At 40.4% G+C, this 20,182-nt stretch overlaps 2 protein-coding genes across 3 annotated transcripts; both read left to right on the top strand.

The window, feature by feature from the left end:
* Window positions 1-111: 111 nt before the first annotated feature.
* On the top strand, window positions 112-6,489 carry LOC129173187 (ubiquitin-conjugating enzyme E2 R1-like). The gene is made up of 5 exons (XM_054763850.1): window positions 112-853; window positions 926-1,012; window positions 1,405-1,502; window positions 2,457-2,591; window positions 4,909-6,489. Exons 1-5 carry the CDS (start codon window positions 668-670, stop codon window positions 5,117-5,119), a joined length of 717 nt encoding a protein of 238 aa, XP_054619825.1. The 5' UTR covers window positions 112-667; the 3' UTR covers window positions 5,120-6,489.
* Window positions 6,490-6,558: 69 nt separating this feature from the next.
* Window positions 6,559-19,513, top strand: sirt6 (sirtuin 6). 2 transcript variants are annotated; one of them, XM_054763836.1, is made up of 8 exons: window positions 6,559-6,726; window positions 7,489-7,616; window positions 12,859-13,041; window positions 14,220-14,279; window positions 14,509-14,604; window positions 14,696-14,776; window positions 15,221-15,344; window positions 19,046-19,513. In XM_054763836.1, exons 1-8 carry the CDS (start codon window positions 6,661-6,663, stop codon window positions 19,196-19,198), a joined length of 891 nt encoding a protein of 296 aa, XP_054619811.1. In that variant the 5' UTR covers window positions 6,559-6,660; the 3' UTR covers window positions 19,199-19,513. The 2 variants fall into 2 exon arrangements, with proteins under 2 accessions (XP_054619811.1, XP_054619802.1); XM_054763827.1 differs by lacking the exon at window positions 19,046-19,513 and adding an exon at window positions 16,825-17,687 and having other exon boundaries at window positions 6,560-6,726.
* Window positions 19,514-20,182: the final 669 nt, after the last annotated feature.

Raw genomic sequence — 20,182 nt, 5'->3', positions numbered from 1 at the left:
ACATGCCAATTTCTTGGTGTTTGTACTTGGATTGTTTATTGCTTGTCGCCATGAAGGCAATGTTTACAAACAACAACTGGACTACAAATCCCACTGCAGCACATTGCACAATTGCCTGTTTTCAGGGGGAGAAAGGACTTATTCAACAACATTCTTTACACTGGACGCCTGACATCACGGCTCTGGGCGTTTATTATGTAGTTTATAATAGTTTGAAATTTGTTGCTGCGTTTTCTCTTTAAACCTGTCACTTGTTTCCCAGCAGCGGGTCGTTGTAATCTGTTCGCGCCAAGGTAAAGTCGGCTCCAGCTGGTTGGGAGGTAGTCCTCGTTAGCTTGCTTATTTAGCCAGCAGCTATCAGTAGATTTTCGGCTTATATCCGTGGCTTCTTTGCCAGGTAGACTACGGCTGCTGAATTGCCGCAATGGTTTGTTTAGTTTACGACACAGAGAGAGTGGAGACACAATAATTGATAAGCTTTTGCAACTCATCAAGCCGCGTTTGGCTCCGGTGCGAGCGTGGCTAGTTTGGCCTTTTTTCATTGTATCCGTACATCGACAAACTCAGTGTCAGCTTGTTCGACGAGTGCGTCAAATTTAGCCGCGTTGCTGTAAACAAACGAGTCAGCTGTCGATTGGAGAAAACCTCAGGAAGCCAAGTGTCAATAATGGCGCAGCACGATTGCTCTCATGTCGCCAGTTCACAGAAAGCTCTCATGCTGGAAATGAAGAGTCTTCAGGAGGAACCCGTCGAGGGATTTAAAATAACACTGGTGGACGAAGCTGATATGTACAACTGGGAAGTGGCCATTTTTGGACCCCCCAATACTCACTATGAGGGTGGCTATTTTAAGGTACCAAATATTGTAGGGCATTAAGCAGAAAAACTGTATGACTGTTGTCCTATTTTGGTGTGTTTGTGCTAGGCTCGGATCAAGTTCCCCATGGACTACCCTTATTCCCCACCTTCCTTCAGGTTCCTCACCAAAATGTGGCATCCCAACATTTATGAGGTGAAGTAAAACACGTTTAATTTAATTCATTAATTTTCTATACCGCTTGTACTGAGGGTCACAGGTGAGCTGGAGCCTATCCCAGCTGACTTTGGGCGAGAGGCAGAGTACACTCTGGACTGGTCGCCAGTCAATCATAGGGTACATACAAACAAATAACCAGTCACATTCATAACTATGGGTAAATTACAGTCTCTAATTAGCCTAACATGCATGCTTTGGGGATGTGCGAGGAAGCCGGAGCTTCTGGAGAAAATGCATACACGCATGCATGAGGAAGGCGGGATAGGAACACTTGATCTCCTGACTCTGCAGGCACCACAATGTGTCAAGCTTATCAAGCTTTTGAAGGTGACATGACAAATCAATCAATGATAAATTTCCTCTTTCAGAACGGAGATGTGTGTATTTCTATATTGCACCCTCCAGTGGACGACCCACAAAGTGGAGAACTGCCATCAGAGAGATGGAATCCCACTCAGAATGTCCGGTAAGCAGTCGTCTTCAATATCTGTCGCCATCTTGACTCATACACTTATCACATGACATTGTTTTTTTCTCAAGAGGCGCACGTTGACCCGACACCATTTGCCGAAATGTGATCTGTGTCTCTCAGCAAACTTCTTCAATTTCACTGCACAATACATCAGAACTTCCTGAGTTGAACAGAATCCGTTGTGGGATTCTGGTTTCAAAACAAATTTTCCCATAGGGATCAATTATTATATTATACTAAAAAATAGTCTGTTCCAGAGTCAAGCCGTCGCAATCTTAAAATATTGTTCAATGGTTTTGAGTAACATCTTAACTTTCAGAGCTGCCACGCAAGTCTAAATGTCAGTCAACCGTTGTGTGGAATTGATGTTGCAATTCAGGCAAAATGGAGTACACTACTTGGCTACAACCAGCAAAGGTGCTGATGACTCAGTCTCAACTAGTTGGCTGTCTAAAGAAGCGCAACATCTCACCAGCTATGAGAGCTGAGTACAACCAAACTGTGGCACATCTCTCTGTAGACCGCAAAAGGAGTTCAAAACATTCAGCATTTAAAAATGACATTCAAAAAATAACAATTACTTGATGGCAATTTAGTCAAACACAGCTGCCTTTGTGGTGCACATACCATTATTTTATTTTTATTATTATTATGGTCAAAAAGGGCCTTAGAATTAAATGCACACACAATGCAATGTGGATTCTGTGCTTCTTTTATTACTAGCAATATCATACAGAGGAGCCATAACGCATGTCCATTCATTGTCATTTTGTGTAGAACCCCACAGCCTTGATGTGTCATTTTATAGTTTGTAGTAGGATTTGTCTTCAAAAACTGCTGTCTACTTTCTTTGATACCTGATTTGCAGGCTTGCAATGTGTTTTAAATTATTCTATAAGCTTGTGCAGCAGTCTCTGATTGTGTGACCCCCATTTTGTGCCTTTTTAGGACTATTTTGCTGAGTGTAATCTCACTGCTGAATGAGCCAAATACCTTCTCTCCTGCCAACGTGGACGCCTCCGTCATGTACCGGAAATGGAGGGATAGTAAGGGCAAAGACCGTGAATATGTTGAGATCATCAGGTAAACAGCTACACTGTCAGTCATTTAAAATGAATAGAGAAAACCTGAATGTCTTAGCACTGTATTATCACGGTGTTTCCCTTATATTCATTTGTGAAGACCCAACATAAATACATTTTAGAAGTCACAAATAGATTTGGTGCAACCTGTTTGTCCTCGCTCATAAACACATTGTAACACATGTGGTCTGCCAGAGAATAAGAGGACGACGGAGCAGGAGAGATTGCTGTTGCCAACTTAGTGACGTTGTCGCTATATTTAGTGAGTAATCGGACCCCTTCTTTAGACACTCTTTTTCACAAAAGCGACTTGTGACAAATGTAGTGAGGAATTGTTTGGAGACTCTGAAATGAAAGCACGTATTGCTCTTCTCAACGACCAGCGAGTGCTGCTGTGGGCCGCTCGCCCATACATGGGCACTCACAGGCGACTGAGTTTTGTTTGTGGCATTAACATTATTTTGAGACCAAATTAACCGCTAATGTAATTATAATATATAATAATAATAATAATAATAATAATAACGATAAATAACAAAGATTTTCTTTAATATGTCATCTGGTACACTGTGTAAAGTTCTGGAATTGCCATTTGTGGCATGAATTTTCTCACAGGAAACTGGTACTCTGTGAAACAAAAGGGATGGTAAGGATTTTTTGACATGAAGATGTATGACATCCCCATCAGCAGTGTAGTGCATCAACAGTGACTTACCCTCATTTGGTCCTGTGAGCCCGGTTCTGGTCGGATTTCAGTGAAGAGGAACGTACTTCCGGTTAGTTGGTGGGGCCACATACATAAAGAGTTTGACTTCTCAAAGCAATATGCGTTCAAAAGAGTAATACATTTGCATCACAAAAATGCCTCCTCAAAAAAATCAGACCTCACAAATCGCTCGGCGTGACTTTTGTCTTTTGTCGCATCACTGCGCGCTGTCGCCTGTCTATTCTTGTGTATATGATGAAGATGGCTATGACGCTCAGATCTTCATCCGCTGTGGAACACGTACTTAAAAAAGAGGGCTGCGATGCTCGCGCAGCGAATGAAGATGCAGCGTGTCGCAGCCAGCTTCATCACATACACAACAATAGACAGGCGACAGTGTGCAGTGATATGACGAAAGAGAAAAGTAATGCAGAGCGATTTGTGAGGTCTGATTTTTTTCGAGGAAGCATTTTTGTGATGTAAATGTATTGCTCTTTTGAACGCACATTGTTTTAAGAAGCCAAACTCTTTACTGAAGAGGCCCCAGTAACTAACCGGAACATTGTTCCTCTTCACTGAAATTCCATCAGAACTGTGCTCATGGATCATGTGGGAAGTAACTGTTGATGCACTACACTGGGGGGGGGGGGTCGTCTCCCAACCTGAAGGTTGCAGGTTCGATCCTCCGTCCTCCCATGGCCATGTCGAAGTATCCTTGGGCAAGATACTGAACCCTCCGTAGCTCCTGATGCTGCATCATCAGTGGGTAAATGTGGTAACGGTGTTAAAGCGCTTTTAGAGTGCCTTTTTAAATGTAGAAAAACGCTATACAAGTGAAAGTTCATTTACAGTACACTGTTGTCATGCAACTTCATGTCAAAAAATCCGAACTACCCCTTTAAACATGACCACACTTGTCTTTCTCTTCTGCACGTTCTAAATTAGGGGTCACCAACATTTTTCCTTGTGAGAGCTACTTTCACAAAATGAAAATGGCCAAGAGCTACTCATTTTTGTAACATTTATTTTCAGAGCTTATTTTAAACCCAAACAAAGCGAATATGCTTGTTTTACCAGAACATTAACAAAATGCTGGTGTCCACAACTCACATTTTGTATTTCAGAATGCATTTCTTTCTACTGTTCTTTCATGATTAACTGAAAACCTGAATGAAAAGCAGGCTTGCGGGCACCTCATGTGGTCGTGGGGGGCTACCTGGTGCCCGCGGGCACCACGTTGGCGACCCCTGTTCTAAAGAGTGAAAAACACCTGAAAAAAACAGAAGTTCCTTAATGTTTAAAATGATCAAAATATGGCAAAATACTTTTAAGTATTGCATGTTGTCATGAATATTCCTGTTAGGACATAGTCACAGCATGTATATAAAACTAAAACGTTGTGGAAGGTTTTTGAAATGGCTTTATAGTCGAAATAGGTGTGTCCCATTAAGTGCATTGTTAGCTCCCTCATGCTAACTGTTTTTCCTCTGTTTAGAATACACAGAAAAGGGAAAGACGTGTGTTTATGTTTCACATAAGGATTGTGTATGATGGGCAAAATTCCCCAAAAAAGTGCAATTTTCTTTTAACAATGTAATTTAATATCCCGCAGAAAACAAGTATTGGCCACCAAGGCTGAGGCCGAGCGCGACGGCGTGAAGGTGCCCACCACGCTGGCAGAGTATTGCGTCCGCACACGTGCCCCACCTCCCGATGAGGGCTCTGACCTCTTCTATGACTATTATTACGATGATGACGATGTTGAGGATGGTGATGGCGACTGCTGCTATGATGAAGATGACTCGGGCAACGAGGAGTCATGACATGCCTTTTCTCCAGCTTGACCAATCTTTGCTGACACATGCGATGTCCCTTTTTACTGCCAGGGTCATCTGAGAAGTCTTGAGGTCTACAAGTGAGAAGAAATATTTGACGCCTCCTGTTTGTAAACCAATGAAATGAGCTAATTTTACCTTAGCTTGTGTTCTCTTTGTTAAAGCTGAATTGATGGGCTGATGTGGATTTGCACCAGCAAGAAAATGTAATCTTTTCATTTTCACATGGAATCAAAAAGACAAACTAAATATCACTTCTAATGTAAAAGGTCATGTGGGATTGATGCCACTTTGCACTGATGCGAACACATTTGCAACTTCTTTCATTGCAACGATTTTCCCTTCCTGATTGTGGTTTTTGCTTACCAGTGTTTAGTCTCAGTGACTTTCTGGTAAAGTGGACTACAAATAATACATGGATTTGGACGTTCCCCAAGCGTCATAGTCTGCATGCCAGAGCACATTGGAATAATTTTTTGTCTCTTTTACGGGAGAACAGTTTGCAAACAATCGTCTGACCGTAACAACGCGCGTGATTAGAGAATCAAGCAAAGTGGACAGCAGACCAACTAGCTGGCTGGGTCAAACTGTCGTTTAACAATTTTACTATCAAGAAAATGATCTTTGCTGTGTCTCCCTTGGTTACTGTTGGGTGAGTATTTGTCATTTTGAGTGGGGAATGAATTACATTTACAGTCACCAGATTAAGATTGTGTAGGATTACCGAGGTTCTGCGGGAGGGGTTAGTATTTACTGATCACAGTTGTTTCTCCTCGGGTGAAACGCCTGACTAATTTTTTTTAATGCCCATGGGAAGTATGTCGTTTTCTTGTCTTTCGATTTCTGCTTTTTGCGAGCAATATTAGTCGATTTCTTTGTGGTTAGACTTAATGCCTGCAGCCTTGCTTGAGAATGTTTTATGTAATGAGATTATTAGGTTTGACATCTTGTGTAGAAAAGATGTCCAAGCAATGATGTTGCAGTGTCAGTCAGGACTATAAAGGATATTCAGCCTTGGAAGTCTGGATGTGAAAAAGAACAATGCCACCATATTTTATTTTACTGTTTGTGTTAGTGGTGAGTTGATGTATTTTGATATATTTTTTAGTGTTCTGTGTTTCTTCGTATGTATTTTTCATCACCAGTATTGATTGTTCCATCTGCTCAATTGGATTTCACACTGAATTTCTCAGGATTATTCAATTGCATTCGACATAGTGGATCTTTTTCAGAGTTAGAGACACCATGATTGATATGCACATGTAGCTGTATGGATGATCACCTTATTTTATTCACCTGTTTATTTTTTATTATTTTGGCTATTTAAAAGTGGAAAAATAAAGATTTATTGGAACGAAGTTTACGTGGAGTAAAGAATTAACATCGTTTTTCAATTTTCTCCATTCTGTATTAACGCACCTTGTTTGGCGCAAAGTGATGACGTCAGTAGAAGCGACGTTTAGGGGAAAATCCCTGTCTGTCTTCCGAATAGATTTTAACAAAGAAGCTCCTTTTAAAAAAAAACTGCTATGTCTGTGAATTATGCTGCTGGCCTCTCACCGTACGCAGACAAGGGCGTGTGCGGACTTCCAGAGGTAATATTCTACCACACTTGCGGGTCGTTAGCTTCCTAACGATCCGTTTTAGCTAGCAAGATAGCATTAGCAACTTGGCTTTATGCTGGGTCAGAGTTGTCATGGATAAATACTTTAAAATTAAATGTATATACTCGGGGGGGGAGGCCAAAACGGATACAATCAGAAGGTGACTATGGATGCTAACATCGTGCACATTAACATCTCACGGTTTCGAATGAGCCAACCTGTGAAACAATAATGTTGTACACAAGGTAGTATTCCAACATATATTCGGATTACAGTTTATGCCCTAATGACTTTACTTTTCTGTATTACAAAATACGGTGTAGTATGAATATAAATCTTAAAAGCACATATAAAATCCCTGTACTATTTTTAGACTGGATATCCAAAAAATAAAGAAAACCATTGTTCAAACTTTCTAAAATAACTTCGGTTATTTTTAAACCCAAAGTCAAATAAGTGATTATTACTGTAAATTCCTACATTGATAGCGGAAACAGAGATTGGGATGATCAGAAAAAGCGAGAAAGCGTGGCCCAACCCTGTTGTATTATTCTCAGAGGGGAGGCTTAGACCCTGTCTACACCAGAACGTTCCTGAGTTGTTTTTTTGGCGCGGTGCTGTACTCTGCACCCCGCTTCTAAACGATATGTGTATAAAACATTACATAGTTTTGTCATGACTCTTTTGTAGTCTTTAACATTTTACACCACTTCTGTGACCAAAGCCATGTTTTTTTTAATCACGTTATAACAGGTATTTGATAACCCCGAGGAGCTGAAAGCAAAGGTGGAGATCCTCGCTCAGCTTATAAAAGAGTCAAAGTATATGGTTGTGCACTCTGGAGCAGGAATCAGCACTTCAGCAGGCATTCCTGATTTCAGGTAAGAAATAATCACCTTAGTTATTAAATTTCTATTTCAGGAGTAGGCAATCTGCCAGCGGGGAACATCGGCCCTGCCAAGCGTGGGAAGCGACAAATGACTCCGATTGACTAAACTCATCCCCAACGCATAGCACACCATGCACACGGTAGGCGACGAGCGTCTGTGACCCTTGACACCCGAGAGCAACGTGTTCACATCCAGAGCGAATTGTACGAGTCTCCCACGGTTTTCATTGGTTGTCAGATGTGGAAGGGATGGTGTTGATTGAGTACTCTTGCTAGTACCGGATCTTACTAGTATTGAAGATAAAGTTACATAAATGTCAGTGTAAAATGAATGTAAACTTGCCCGATATGTTTACTCTAGTACCGCCGACTTCCCATGCCGCTTTTTTCTTTATATCTCTATATTCTTTTTTTAGAAATGTCAAATAGCGAAAGTACAGCAAACTGATTAGCATCCTGTCCGCTCATTGGTCGATCAATGAAACTCCCGCTGATTGGTCCTCGTCTGTGCGACAGCAATGAAAAGTTAAACAAATTTTCAGCATTCTGAGATCGCATCGCAAACCAGCGACGCACGAACACAGACTTTAACACGCACAAATTTTGCGTGTCAGTTGGCTGGAAAGTGACGCGATAATCGCCCTGTCGCGCAGGTTCCATTGAAAATTAATGGAGTAGAGGCGATACCTCCTGTGGATGGCGCCCATTAATCTGGTCCGCTGGACATTTATCAATGAATATTAAAAAAAAAACATAGAAGGTGTAGCTGCAAATATGACAGACCTATTGCAATTAATTGAGAGGAAGGGAATTTGTTACAGACTTGCGACATAAGATACTGGATAACAGTACTTGATAATTTGATTTTTTTTTTTTTTTTTTTTTTTTTTTTTTTTTACATGCCCCCATCTATTTAGGCCATTATTATAAGATTTTATTATTTCTTTACTAAGAAATTAAAAAATAGGGATGTCCAATTAAAGCATTGATTGTATTTTAATTAATTACAGTCATAGTGAGTACAGTCAAACCTGTCTTAGCGGCCACCTTTATAGAACGGCCACCTGCCTATAGCAGCCATTGAAGAATCCCCCACAGCAAATTTACATAATATAGACCCTGTGTATAGCAGTCACCTGTCCAACGCGGCCAGCGGCCACCCATTTTGTCTCCCTTGGTCAATATCTGACTGCATATAGCGGCCAAATTACCAACTCAAGTAGAAGCTTCATGCACGAAAAAGTTTTGTTTTTCAATCAATGAAGCCGTCGTGTGTAGACTTTAATTACTGAGTCCTAGCTCAGTCACAATCATTCACAAGATCCACACAAACTGTCAGTTGTTCCACATAAAAAAGCCGTCTTCTTTTGAGCTTGCTATTTCCTGGTCAAACATGTAACTTTAAGAGCATTTGCACCAAAGCATTACCGCAAATTAGGCTGGGAACAGGACGTGCTCCCAGCGACGCTACAATAAAAAAAAAAACATATGCGAGCATGCATGCGGCAGCAGGGGCAAAACTGAGTTCGGTTGTACTTAATTGAAGTATTTTAGAATGTACTCACGTTATTTTTCATCAATCCTCATCCACAAATCCATCAAAGTCCTCATCTTCTGTATTCGACACAAAAAAAGCCGTCTTCTTTTCCATCGCTACTAGTTTGTTAACTTGTCAGTGTTATTCACCTCCGAAGCAAAGAAGGACACTTCTCCTGTTGCTTCTGCCAACTTTATTTACTGAACGCGTCCACCAGACAGCAGCTCAGAACACACACACATCGCTCAGCATCGTCTCTCCTTCCTGCTTGCCCACAAGGCAAAGGTTAAACAAGCCCAACTACATAGCTGTCCAGCCAATGCCTGTAAGAAATGACACCGTTTATTTCCCGGTGTGCACTGGTCAATACTGTAATGCCGCTTGTTGTGGGGAAGGAGAGACTCACTTTGCCGATGCACTTTAATCGCTTTATTAACAGCGGAGAACACTGCAGGACTTTACATCCACCCCAACATAAACACACTTCCCAACTCTCTCGAAACTCACAGCTAGCACTGAGCCTAGCTCTCCTGCTCGGGACGCCCACCGTCCCTTCCCGTCACTTCCTGACGAACTAAAGCTGTAGTGACACTGCCGTATAAAAAGTAAAATATAAAAAACAAGCGTAAGACATTACTAGCACAGCTTTGTTCTGTGGGTCGTGGATATATTCTATCAGTTATTATTAAGCCTCTAGCTTCTTAGTAAGTAAAAACCTTGGCTATGATTGCACTACATTGTCATGTAGACCTACAAAGTACACTTGGAAGAACAAGAGGTGAATAAATGTATTGCAACTGATGTGAAACTGATGAGGGGTAGGATTAAATAAGCTTTGCTTCTTCCTACTCCTTTTTGGACATGCAAAATTGTGAATTGTACTATGAGATGTGCTACTGTTTGACTCATGCATGTTCAGGATTAAAACCATGAACCATGATAATAACAAGCCTAGTAGTGCTGTACAACTTTTATCCGCAGTCCACAGTGCCCTCTACTGGTCAACATTATTATTTTTCCCCCCTTTTTTTTCCTTTTTTTCCTCTACTGGTCAACATTCAAACTGGATGCCAACCTGTCTATAGAGGCCACCTGTCTATAGCGGCCACTTTTGCAGATTCCCTCTAGTGGCCGCTATAGACAAGTTTGACTGTATTTTTATTTTGTTAATTGAATTTTTAATCTCAGCTCAGATGAGACATGGAAATGGATTAGTATGTGGGAGTTGTTGGACCAATGAATGGGAAATTTACATTTCAAAAACACTCCGATTGCAACATAGAGTAGAGTGATACAGTACATCTTCGTAAGGCGTTGGCCTGCCACATCAACGCAAAGCACCCACTCACGAGTGCAGCCACAACTAACATGAACAGCGAAAACATTAGAAATTTTGCGACCCATAACAACGTTGTTCGCCAAGCTAAACTCGAAGAGCACGCCCTGCGTTTCAGCAAGTCCGCAACGGACGGGCTGACGAATGTTCTTACCAAGTGGATAGCGGTGAACTGCTGGCCAATAAACATGGCAGTAGACGAGGGGATAAATTGCGTCCAAAGACTCATCATACAAACCAATGTGCAGGACAACAGCGATGACCATAATCGGCAAAATGTGCAACGGTGAAAAGAAAAACATACTTAAGATTTTGGTGGAGAATTCGCCCAGCTGTGTTGCTATAACCCAGTGCTTTGACTCTAGAATACACTTGTATGCTTAAATGCTGTGCATTTTGTTGCATTCCAAAAAATAATTGAGAACCACTGCTATAACCGGAGGTCAGTGGATACTTGTACTGCTCAGAAAAGTGTTCTTAATGCTTTTTGATGGGTTAACTTGAGGACTTAATGTTTTACTTATTTTAACCTAATTTGGAGATTGACAGAAGAACACAGCAATATTCCCGCCTGCTGGTCGAAACTTTATAAAGCCACATTTGTTTTTATATATCAATATTTTGATCTGCCACAATAATGTAATGAATTTAAATAAAAATGCGTCAAGGTTCGGGCTTTCGTTGGCCATTTTTAGGAGAGGTTAAAATAGATTAATGAAATCAATTTATTACAGATCATTTATTTTGTAAAATTTCTTGACTGCACTAAAAATAATTTTCTGTTGTCACGTTCTTTGCAATTATGTATACAGCTTCACATGTTTGGACATTGACATTTACAACAGTTAATTGCCAGAAATAATTGATTTAAACTATTTGTAGTAATGAAGTTGTCAGATTGTTTTTCTTTTTGTAGAATTAAAACCTAACACAACATTTTTGTCATGCAAATGTTAAATGTGTTTGATTGTGATGTTACAATGCAAGAAAACCAAAAATCTTGTGGTTAAAATGAGTTATGTCTTCTCTTGTAGTGCAATAGTTTGAACAGATGAGGGTGGTAGATTTTCAAAACCAGCACCGCTTTGATAAGGAAGCACACATTCACACAAATCATCGATTGAAAATACCTGCTAAACCACCAGGGCATTTTATTGACCCCTCTGTTACGTTTGAAAATGTGCATTTGTAATGAATCTGCACTCATTTATTCATATTTTACCATTTTTCGTGCACCAATAATGCTCAAACTGGACCATTTAATATGACTTGTTTGCTTGCTTGCTGGATCAACCTTTTGGAAGGCAACATCATTATTAAAGCAATCAGGTTGTCTAATGATAGTCTAGATTCCTATTGCTGCTGATGGGGAGACACACACTCTAGCACAGTGATTCCACCTGGTATGTTGTACCCCTAGTATGTACAGTATGTACAGAATTTAAATGTATTGGATTTATATACAAGAGAATAAGTCAAGGCTCGCTTGATGGTGTGCTGTGTGATTTTTGTAATGTCAAATACCACCATATGTGCCTTGGCTTAATAAATACTTAATAAACATTGCTGTAGCAGACCCAAATCAAGATTCATATTACTAAAATCTCCAAATCATATGAATGCAAAGCTTCACAGCTCGTCATTGCAGCATTTCTTCTGTGGTGACAAGCAGTAATAAATGACATCAACAGGGTTGTACTTTGAGGATTTGTATGATGAATTCTTCTTCTGCGGCATTAAGATATGTTTTGTAATAAATTCCACCTCCGGGGGATGTTACAGTACACTGTATTCAGTTGAGATGCCCATTACTTACGTGAGAGAAACGAGAGAAAATATTGATATGTCATAAATTATCCATATACTACAGCAAAATATTGACATTTTTCTTTGAAATGCAAGACATTCCACTTGCCTCTTTCATTTATTTATGGTCAGTACTCAAATTGGAATAGGACTATTGTTAGACATAGAAAGAGAAGTTAAAAGAAAAAAAAATAGGTCAAAGCCCAATTGCAGAAAACAGAAATCCTAATAGTATTTTGAAATTGTTATTTAATACATACTGTACATTCAGACATAATCAGCGATTTATTGATTAACAAAGAATCGCAGTTCAGTGTTTTCCACAGGACTGCAATCTGTTTGTGGTGGCGGTTTTGCCTTGCTACATGACGTCATTGTTGATTTTGCATACCATAATTGGCCATGACGAATGTGTATGTAATTTTTATGGACGTTGTGGGAGACAAAAAAAAAAGATCAAAACATTTGATTTGGTGAATTCATGGGACATACTGTAGCATTGTGATACTATCATTATGATAAGCAAAATATCATGACAGTCTTATTTTCTCTCAGGGGTCCAAAGGGTGTGTGGACACTGGAGGAAAAGGGCGAGTCACCTCACTTTGACACCACGTTTGAAGAGGCCCGGCCCAGCTTGACTCACATGGCTCTGCTCGGCCTCCAGCAGGCCGGATACCTGAAGTATCTCATCAGCCAGAATGTGGACGGCTTACATGTGCGATCCGGCTTCCCAAGGTGACTTTGCTTAGCACCACTACACGATCAGCAAACAATTTTTTAAAAATACATATTGTAGGTAATTTACTCATTTCAGAGAGTCCCCTTTGTTGTATTTTCTTGTAATGTTCATCATGTTTTAGTGGCTATGCTAGACATCCATGTTTGTTAATAACTACTTTTAGTGTTGTTAGGAGCCTCTTAAGCAGAAGTCCCACAAACTAGCCATACCAATAGCAGAAGATCCAGAAATAAGTTGTCTTTTCTTGTTACACAGAACCCAGCAAAGGCGGGATATTACTGCATCTGTGTGCACTTTTATGCAACGACATCAGACATATCAGCCAGACTGTGACATTACTTTCAACATGACAGGCAAGAGAAGGGAGTTGTACCGCCATTTCGTTTTACACAGGCACCGTGTACCTCTGCTGCCTCCGAAGGTGGGATACTGGCGGTACATATTTCCACAGCAGTACCATACAGAACGATGACACAGATAAATACCATCTCTAGAAGGCAGCGTAAAATGGGGTTTTGCCAGAAACCTTTTCATGATTTAGTAGGTGTTTCCATTATGTTTAGGTTATAAAATTGATGATGTCATAGACTTGATAAAAAATGAAATAATACTCATCTTTTATCTGTCAAAGGTCATTTAATTGTAACAAAATGTGCTTTGTCGATTTTAACTGGAATGAAATTTTAATTTGAGTCCAATATATAGTCCAATATATAGCAATTTAGAGTGTTTTATTTTTATTTTGTTTACAAAGCCGGTTCCTCAATTTAACTGCTTCAGTGGCCAAAAAGGATGAGAGGAAAATGGAAAATGGAAAATATTTTCTCCAACTTTTTTTGCCATGGCAATGCACTGACCCCAAGCAGCAAATCCAATTTCCCACTCAATCTAACCATCCAGCCTGTAATGGAAGACCTGCTCTCCCTGGAAGCACTTCCATACATCTGCTTCCCTCCAGTCCATTTTTGTTCTGTCCTTTCTAATAACACAGCCTTGTCACGTCTGCAAGAGAAAGTCATTGAAACGTGAGAATGGTTGCCGCAATCTGCCATGTGGAGCATAGTAATGAAACCTATTGGCCCAATATTTATCACAGAGCCTACCGTCCACGTAGAGCTTGACAATGTACATGTCAGACACTGATCTAAGTGAAAGTTGTCTCTGCTCCTAATAGGGATTTGTTGTCAGAGCTTCATGGAAACATGTTTGTGGAGGAGTGTGAGAAGTGTGGCAGGTACGTTAACACACACCACACATTCTCAGATTTTTCCAATTTTAAGAACTCCCTGTTTCTTTGGGGTAATTTCTCTGTATATGACTGATCAAACAAACAATCTGTCATTTGGCTGCTGTGTAACACATATAGATGGCTAGATAGATAGCAGATAGATTTCTTTTTGTACTCCAATGTGAAGATTTTATGTTATATCTTAAATAAATAGTGAGGCTTTGTGCTTTCCCAGGCAGTATGTCAGGGAAAAGGTGATCGGTGTGATGGGGCTCAAACCAACAGGACGTTACTGCGATGTGGTGCGCTCCAGGGGGCTCAGAGCCTGCAGGTAAACACACACACACCCATTATTATCTATGTTATGAATGAAGCTGTTCACATCTTGATCAGCGTGTTTTGTGTGTTCTTTATGACCACAGAGGGAAGTTCATCAGTACTATACTGGACTGGGAGGATGCTCTTCCTGACAGAGATCTGAACAAAGCAGACAATGCAAGCAGGTAAAGTTTGTTTTTCCTCAGATGCATTTAAACCACAGTCCACCTTGGGACTCAACAGCAAATACGTGCATATTTACTGTAAAAAGCCTCTTTGGTGTTAATGGATACATAAGTGTCCTTTAATGTCCCCATTTGCCATCTCAATACTGTATTTCCATTCCAGCTTTTCTTCAGGTAATGGTTTTATTGTGTGCTGAGTGGGCACAGTGAACTATGTGTTTGTTCCATCTCGATGTACTCAGTCAGTGACTCATTAAATACTTGATTACCATTTACTGTACTTGCCGAAGAAGATGATTCACGCTCCAGCAAGTTCATAAAAATGAAGTGTGTGGTCTGCATAGTGTTCCAACTGTGTTGCTGTGTTGGCTTATTCAACTATGCTGTTCCATATGAGTTAAATGAGAATTCTGTCAAACACCTGCTGTGTTTTGTATGCACTAGACTAGCAGACCTGGCACTGACGCTGGGTACCTCCCTGCAGATAAAACCCAGCGGAGACCTTCCACTCGTCACCAAACGCAAAGGCGGGAAAGTGGTCATTGTCAACCTGCAGCCAACCAAGCATGTATGCTCATTCCTGTACTTTCTGCACACTTTAAATACTGTGTGGGAAATATATGGACGAAAGCGTGAACAAATTTAATAATGATGGAGTAGACCTTTAATTCCCTCCACAAGATTGGACTTTATCGTAGAAGAAATTTAGTGAAAATTAGTAGGGCAGATGCATGTGTTTGGGGAAGTTAACACTAAATATTTGACACTATTTACCCAATAGAGGTGTTATTTTTTTGGTTTTGTTGTCCAGCTTTAATGATCCTGATGTCGTTTCAGCCATTGCAGTAAGCATTTCTGCAAAAACTGGTGTCATATAAAAGATACTACAGGTGGTCCTCTAGTTACGGCTTTCCGAGTTTTGGTGTTTTGTGGTTACGTACGCGTTATTTTGGTCCATAAAGACTGGACTCACTTGAGAACTAGTTTCAGCACGCACAGAGGATGAATACGCGCTGCACACTGCAAGGATGCGTGTGTTCATCTCACGCACTGTGGATGCATCATTCAAATCTACAAAGAGTGAATAACATCACTTTAAAATGGAAGTGAAAATGAACACCACACCCCTGAAAGCGGAGAAACACACACCAATATTGGCAGCACTTTTGGTGTTAAACGTTCGACTATCACAACCATCATTAAGGATAAAGATTGCATCCTTCAGCATGTTAAAGCATCTGCTCCTATGAAGGCGACATTAATAACTAAGCAGCGCAGTGGGCTCATTATTTTATTTGTTCTCCTGCCTCTTCCACTTCCTCCTTCCAATAAGCCACAGAGTAAAGGTAAGGAGTTGTTCTCCTTTTTTAAAATTAATGTTTAATTTAATTCTTGTATTTCACATTTTTATTACTGTATTTGTATGTTCATGTGTTCTGTGTAAAGTACTAGTGATGTAGGAGTTAATTTAGGTATAGAATCCGACACTAAAACTTGACTTACATCACAGTGTAGGATCAGAACTTGTACGTAATGTGAGGACCATCTACGTATATTAGCGTGAACAGAACATGACTTATGTAGTATTTATTGTAATGAAGAGACTGTGATAACTATACCCATGGTCATGATGGATTTGCTAAAACAACAAATGGAGAGACTTTTGCAATGTATGGCATGCTTCCAACTTTGTGGGAACACTTTGAGGAAGGTCCTTTTCTGTTCCAGCATGAAAGCAAGGTCCATAAATACATGGTCGGAGCAGTACGGTGTGGAAGAACTGGAGCCCTAAAACCCATCAAACACCTTTTGGGATTAACTAGTACGTAGATTATAAAACAAGAGTTCCCCTCTCAGGTCCAACATAAGTGACCTCTGACCTCACAAATGATTTTCTGACTGAATGGACAACAATTCCCACAGAAACACTCCAAAATCCTGGAAAAAAGTCCTACAACTTGTGTCTTAATTTGTATCTGACATTTGCATGAAATCCGAAATTGGTTACAAAATGTGTGCTCATTACACTCCCATTGGGTGTCTTGCAGGACAAGCATGCACACTTGCTTATCCGCGGCTATGTAGACGAGGTCATGAAGCAGCTCATGGAGCGTCTAGGCTTGGACATCCCAAAGTGGGAGGGGCCAACCGTGTGCGAGAGCTCCATCGCCGGACCCGTAGGCGCTGCCGACATTAAGCCTCAGCACGCTCTTACTGCGGATGTGAACGTCAAAGGTGAACTCATGAAGGAGGGGAGAAAGAGAACAGCAGAGTGTCCAGAAGACCGAGACACCATCAAAGAAGAAACTGTGTCTGTAAAGAGGGAGAGGGCAGATCCTCCAATAGGGATATGTGACAACAAATAGCCTCAGGTACTTTCCTCACCAAAACTGTCATGCCTCCAAAAAGAAAGTTTTACACAAGAGGGTCACCAGTTTGACCGGCGCTACAGAGGATGCTTCTTTTCGTTCCTTTTTTTTTGTCCACGACTTCTTTTTGGTTGAACCTTCTTTGTCGATTTCCACTCTTTGAGCAGCACCACTTAAACGAAGACTCCTCAGCTCGAAGCCTCACAAAACGACACTCAAGCAAGGCGAAAACAACTTTGAAATTTTTAGATATGTGGTCAGAGATCTGCCAGCATGTTTCTTGTGCCATGACGGTTTTAAAAATCTAGAACACATGGTTGTAAATAAACCTTTTAATAAGCTGCAGCGAGGTGTCAGTACGTTATTAAAATGTATATTTTTAACATTGCGTTCTAGTTTTTGGCCCTCTGGTAAAGAAACAGCTCAGCGTCTCCTTGTATGAATGACGTACTGTATGTGCACAGTAGGATCCTGTACTATTATGTTACTTCATGTTGTAAATAGACCATTGTTGTTGCTAAATGACATTTTTTAAAATCTCAGGGAGAATGTTTTTTTGTTTTTTTTATACACCTGTGTTTTGACAATAATTCCAAGCATAACCTTTGTAGCATAAGTTTGTTTTACAGCCTACTGTCTGTAAATCAGGGGGGTCCAAAGTGTGGCCCGTGACTGAGTTTTTTTTGTTTTGTTTTTTTTTTGGCTCTGCACCTTTTAAAAAAAAATACAATTAAACAAGAAAACTAACAAAAGCATTCGGATAAGGCCATAATGTTAATGTAAAAAATTGTAACGTTCACGGCAAAAAAGATTTATGAGCATAACGTCGTAATAGTATGAGGGGGAAAAAATAATTTTCACAATAATTTGCCCAACAATTTTGGCCATATTATTAACAAAACAAAATAAAATTGCAATTCTTGGAAAAAAAAAAAGGTTAGAATATTGTGGGAATAAAGTCACAGTGTTATGAAAAAAAACTCAAATTGAAAAACAGCAAAAATACAAATAAAAAACAAACAAGCAGTGGAGAAAAAGTACTAATACACTTTGTCATCTGGAACTGAATCTTGAAATATATATATATACTGTAACTTTTACATGCGTTGTTTTACAAAATGTCAAATATCAAAGTGGACCCATGTGTCATTTGATTCTACGGTATGTGGCCCGTGCTGGGAAAAGTTTGGACATCCGTGCTGTAAATTGTCAGGGAGAAGTGGCCTACTTTCAGTTGAAAGGCAACATTATAAAGGAAATTATTCATCTGGATTCTACATAATGATATGATTTATACTACCGTGGGACCTCATTAACATCTTAGGTCAGCGTTGACATGCTCTTTATGCACTGATATCACATGACAATTCTCTGCGCCGATGATGAGAATGAAAGCATGTAGAGCACGTCCTTACTTTTTGAAGCGTTAACATGATGGGACCACCGATGCTTGTGTGAGGCGATGCACTGCAGCTGTATCTCAAATGCTTAGTTCCGTTAAGCCAAGATAAATAGATAAATCACAATCACCTGTCTGCCATGTACAGAAAATGGGCCATTGCACGCAGTGTCTCTGAATGCATTAACCTTGCTGCTACTTTTATATTTATTTATATTTATTATATTATATTTTAATATATATTTATATTAAAAGTATTTATACTTTTATTCTCTCTAAGTGCTGCTTATCATCCGGTGAAGTAGACAAGAACATCCAGTGCTGCAGACAGACTAAACGTTACCTATTAGAAAGGTGTATACTAGAGCAGTGGTTCCCAAATATTTTACAGTCAAGTTCACCTTCAGACATTTGACCTGAAGCCATGTACCCACTACTGGTGCAGACTTAAAAACATAAACCATCCATCCATCCGTTTTATATACCCCTTATCCTCACTAGGGTCTCGAGGATATGCTGGAGCCCATCCCAGCCGACTTCGGGCTACAGGCGGGGAACACCCTAGACTGGTCGCCAGCCAATCGCAGAAGACATAAACCTTTTATGTTAATTAACTGGAAATATCGAACATACTGTAATTGTATGGTTAATTAATTTTATAGTAATCCCACGTCAAAAGTGTGTATTTTACATGGTCACATTTTGATAAAGTTTCACATGAACACTCAAATCTTTTATTCCAGTCTTATGTTGGCATCCTTCCTTTTCAGTGGGTTGAATTTGAGCTTCACTTTTTGTGTCCACTCACGATGGCTATGGCTTAAGGCTGCATATTAATTTATAATGATAGTAATAATAATGGATTAGATTTTATATAGCGCAAAGTACCCAAACCGCTTCACAGTGAAGTGAACCCATTATTCATTCACTTCTCAGTCACACACTGGTGGTGGTAAACTACATCTGTAGCTGCGGCTTCCCTGGGGTAGACTGATTGAAATTTGGCTTACAATTCACGCCTACGGCCTCTCCAACCACCTCCAAATATCCATTCACATTCACACACCAATGTGGACAGCACTGGAGGCAAGGTGGGTAAAGTGTCTTGCCCAAGGATACAACAACAGTGACAGGATGGAGGGTGCGAGGATCGAACCGCCAACCTTTCTGGACGACCTGCTCTACCTTCTGAGCCACTGCTGCCCCAATTTAACACCAATGGGAAAGTCTAACGATCATGATAAAGCAGTATGCGAAGTACAAAAATAACGATAAAGCCTAATTTTCGGGGGGAATCCCCACTCAACTTTTCTCTGGGTACTCCGGTTTCCTTCCATATTCCAAAAAAAAAGCCCTAAACTTTGGTGGTGAAATGGGTTTTCATCCATCCATCCATCTTTTTACGCTTATCCGGAGTCGGGTCGCGAGTGCAGCAGTCTAAGCAGAGAAGCCCATACTTCCTTCTCCCCGGCTATTTTTTTCCGATTCTCCCAAGGCATTCCCAGGCCAGTTGAGAAACATATTCTCTCCAAAGTGTCCTGAGTTTCCCCTGACGTGCCCAGGCATCCTGAACAGATGTCTTAGCCACCTCAACTGACTCCTCTCAATGTGGAGGAGCAGCGGCTCTACTCCAAAGAA

This window comes from Dunckerocampus dactyliophorus, chromosome 2 (genome assembly GCF_027744805.1).
Source record: "Dunckerocampus dactyliophorus isolate RoL2022-P2 chromosome 2, RoL_Ddac_1.1, whole genome shotgun sequence".
NCBI lineage: Eukaryota > Metazoa > Chordata > Actinopteri > Syngnathiformes > Syngnathidae > Dunckerocampus > Dunckerocampus dactyliophorus.
The sequence above is the reverse complement of the archived record's forward strand: the minus strand, read 5'-3'. Positions and strand labels throughout refer to the sequence as shown.